Genomic DNA, 4,003 nt, shown 5'->3' with positions numbered 1-4,003 from the left:
CATCGACGTTCCGCAAAGTGGGAACAAGGCTTCCCCCCATCCTGTATTCCCCCTGCCAACCCCGGCTAATGAAGGGAAGCGTGCCTCAGTCACCAGCCTGTGTTTACCCCTTCAGGGGGATCTATGGACCTGTACACTCTTAGCTCCTCAGTTATGCCCAGGGACCCACCAGTCACTGTATACATCCTTCCCTGATTTATACACACACACCACCCCCCACATTGTGTCGCCTCGCACTTATCCTATATCCTTCCCTTATTATAACCCCCCACATTGTGTCGCCTTACACTTATCCTATATCCTTCCCTTATTATAACCCCCCCAAATTGTGTCGCCTCACACTTATCCTATATCCTTCCCTTATTATAACCCCCCCCAAATTGTGTCACCTCACACTTATCCTATATCCTTCCCTTATTATACGCCCCCCCCTACACACACACACACACACACGGGAGAAATGATTTCTCATCCGGACCATTTGTATCATTGACAAATATAGAAAGTGCGGTTAGTAATGTTTGCGGATGTCACCAGGATTGGCGTTATAGTGGATAGCGAAGGTGGTTATCCAAGATCACAAGGGCATCTTGGGCCAATGGGCTTGAGGGGTGGCAGATGGAGTTTAATTTGGATAAATGCGAGGCTTATTTTAACAAAACAGGGCAGGACTTACAACACTTAAAGGTAGGGCGCTGGGTAGTGTTGTAGAACAGAGAATCCTAGGGGGCTCAGGGACATAATTCTTTGACGTTTGCGTCACAGTGGGGTGAAGAAGGTGGTTAGCACGCTCGCCTTTATCGCTCAGAGCTTTGAGTGTAGGAGTCGGGGACATCACGTTGAGGTTGTACAGGGGCGTTGGTGAGGCCCCTTCTGGAGCCACTGTGTCCCAGTTCTGTTGTAGGAAGGATATTATTAAACTGGAGAGGGGTTCGGGAGAGATTTACCAGGATGTTGCTGGGTACGGAGGGTGTGAGTTATAAGGAAGAGGCTGGGGGCTGTTTTCACTGGAGCGTAGGAGTGGGGATGTTATAGAGGTTTATAAAACCATTAGGGGGTATGGATAGGGTGAATGGCAGACGTCTTTTCCCCCCCAGGACAGGGGGATTTGAAGGCGAGGGGGTATTTTTTTAAGGCGAGAGGAGAGAGATTTGAAAAAGACATGAGGGGCAACTTTTTTTTACACTGTGTGTGTGGGATGAGCTTTCTGAGGAAGTGGTGGATGTGGGTACAGTTACAATGTTTAAAAGACATTTGGATAGGTACTACACGAATAGGGAAAGGATCGGAGGGGATGTGGGCCGGGAGCGGGCTGGTGTGGGACTGGTTTAGTTTGGGATTTTGGATGGGCCGAAGGGTCAGTCTCCGTGCTGCGCGACTCTGAACCCTGCAGTGGGACGGTGGCCATTAGAGGGTGGGGTGTACGACAGAGGGAGCAGAGAGCCAAACGTCACGCTCTCCCGGCCTTTGTGAATGTCGGAGCTGGGACGCCTCCGGCTCGCACCGTCTATAGGTGTCTGACTGGGGTATCTGTGCCCAGTCGAGAGGGCGCCAAGGGAGCCTTTGTTTTCGCTGAAGTGGGGGGCTGGGATCGATGGGCAGATGTTCCAACGTTCCCACTTTCTCCCTTTCGTCCTTGACCCTCGATCTAACCCCTTCGGTGTTCCGACCCTGCTGCTTTTTGTGGCAGAGAATTCTCCAGGCTTCCCCCCTGCACCCCAGGGCGAAGACCTTTCTCCTCATTCTAGCCTCTCTCCCCGTCTCCTTTAGACCGTGGGCTCCCTGGCTCGGGTCTGTCCTTGGGAACACCCTCAGTGTGTTTCGGTCTCCCTTATGGAAGGAAATCGGAGAGAGTCCAGAGCTGATCCCGGGGGCGGGGGTTCGTCTCATGGAGGGAGAGATCGGGAACTGTGCTCACTTGGAAGGATGAGAAGCGACCTGATTGAAGATTCCCTTGCGGCGGGGGGGAACATGACGGGGAGATGGGGAGAGGTCACCCCCTTGTGTGAGAGTCTGGGACCCAGAGGGGGCATCATCTCAGAATAAGGGGGTCGCCCCATCGAAGATGGAGATGGGGAGGGATTCTGTCTCTCTGAGGGGAGCGAGTTTGTGGGATTCTTTACTACAGAGGGGGCTGGGTCATTCAGTATATCCAAGGCCGAGAGAGACAGAAATTTTTAATCGGGAAGGGAATGGAGGGTGATGGGAGAGTTGGGCAGGAAAGCCGATTTGAGGGTGATCAGAGCAGGATTGAATGGCAGCGCAGATTTGATGGGCTTGACTACCTAACTTCTGCTGGCACGTCTGTTGATCATAACCCTCTCTCATTTTGTCTGTTTGTCTGTCCTGTCTCTCTCTCTCTATCTCCTGCTCTCTGTCCTCTCTCTCGCTCTCTGTCCTGTCTCTCTCTCGCTTTCTGTCCTGTCTCTCGCTTTCTGTCCTGTCTCTCGCTTTCTGTCCTGTCTCTCTCTCTCTCTGTCCTGTCTCTCTCTCTCTCTCTCTGTCCTGTCTCTCTCTCTCTCTGTCTTTGTCCTGTCTCTCGCTCTCTGTCCTGTCTCTCTCTTGCTCTCTGTCCTGTCTCTCTCTCGCTCTCTGTCGTGTCTCTCGCTCTCTGTCCTGTCACTCTCTCTCTGTCCTGTCTCTCTCTCCTGTCCCTCTCTTGCTCTCTGTCCTGTCTCACTCTCGCTCTCTGTCCTGTCTCGCTCTCTGTCTGGTCTCTCTCTCTGTCCTGTCTCTCTCTCTCTTGCTCTCTGTCCTGTCTCTCTCTCTTGCTCTCTGTCCTGTCTGTCTCTCTCTCGCTGTCTGTCCTGTCTCTCTCTCGCTCTCTGTCCTGTATTTCTCTCGCACTCTGTCCTGTCTCTCTCTCGCTCTCTCTGTCCCGCCTCTCTCTCTCTGTCCCTCTCTCTCTCGCTGTCTGTCCTGTCTCTCTCTTTCTGTCCCTCTCTGTCTCTCTCTCGCTCTCTATGTCCTGTCCCTCCCTCCCTCCCTCCCTCTCTCTGTCCCTCCCTCTCTCTGTCCCTCCCTCTCTCTGTCCCTCCCTCTCTCGCTGTCTGTCCTGTCTCTCTCTCTGTCCCTCTCTGTCTCTCTCTCTATGTCCTGTCCCTCTCTCTCTCTGTCCTGTCTCTCGCTCTCTCTCTGTCCTGTTTCTGCCTCTCTCTCTCTGTCCCTCTCTCTGTCCTGTCTCTCTCTCTGTCCTGTCTCTCTCACTCTGTCCCTCTCTCTCTCTCTCTCTCCCCCCGCCCTCCAGGTGATCTCCCTGGACCTACGGTCGAAGTGGCGAGGGGAAGCTGGCGGTGACGGGCCGGAGGAGGCCGGGGACCGGGCGGAGGAGCTGCGATACACCCACATGCTAAACCGGGTGCTGCCCGCTGATATCCGGGCACTGGCCTGGGCCCCTGTGGGCCCAGACTTCAGCGCCCGCTTCAGCTGCCTGCACCGCACCTACCACTACTACTTCCCGGGCGCTGGCCTGGCGCTGGGCCCCATGGACCAGGCCGCCCGCCTCTTCGAGGGCACACATGACTTCCGCAACCTGTGCAAGATGGACGTGGCCAACGGCGTGACCAGCTTCCGGCGCACGGTGCTGAGGGCGAGGGTGGAGGTGCTGCCTGGGGAGGGCCAAGCCGCTCCCGGGGCCGGGCCTTCGGCCTATGGCATGTGCCGGTTCGAGGTGCGAGGCCAGGCCTTTCTCTACCACCAGGTGCGGTGCATGGCCGCGGTGCTGCTGCTTATCGGGCAGGGGCTGGAGGAGCCCGGGGTCATCGCTGAGCTGCTGGATGTGGAGAGGAACCCCTGCAAACCGCAGTACAGGTCCGCACCCTCCCCTCCACTCCCCACCCCCCCCCCTCCATCAGAGACTACAACCCCGCTCCCCTCAGCGCTGACCTTCTGACAGTGCGGCGCTCCCCTCAGTGCTGACCCTCCGACAGTGCGGCGCCCCCTCAGCGCTGACCCTCCGACAGTGCGGCGCCCCCTCAGCGCTGACCCTCCGACAGTGCGGCGC

The 4,003-nt window shown here is 56.3% G+C and overlaps 1 protein-coding gene across 1 annotated transcript in view; it reads left to right on the top strand.

The window, feature by feature from the left end:
• Window positions 1-3,243: 3,243 nt before the first annotated feature.
• pus3 (pseudouridylate synthase 3) overlaps window positions 3,244-4,003 on the top strand; it is a 3,173-nt gene continuing 2,413 nt past the window's right edge. The window contains exon 1 of the mRNA XM_048620972.1: window positions 3,244-3,810. Within this exon, the coding sequence (XP_048476929.1) occupies window positions 3,347-3,810 (464 nt within the window). The 5' untranslated portion in view covers window positions 3,244-3,346. The remainder of the gene's footprint in view (window positions 3,811-4,003) is intronic.

This window comes from Rhincodon typus, chromosome 49 (genome assembly GCF_021869965.1).
Source record: "Rhincodon typus isolate 14 chromosome 49, sRhiTyp1.1, whole genome shotgun sequence".
NCBI lineage: Eukaryota > Metazoa > Chordata > Chondrichthyes > Orectolobiformes > Rhincodontidae > Rhincodon > Rhincodon typus.
Note: the sequence above shows the minus strand (reverse complement) of the source record. Positions and strands in the feature narration are given on the sequence as shown.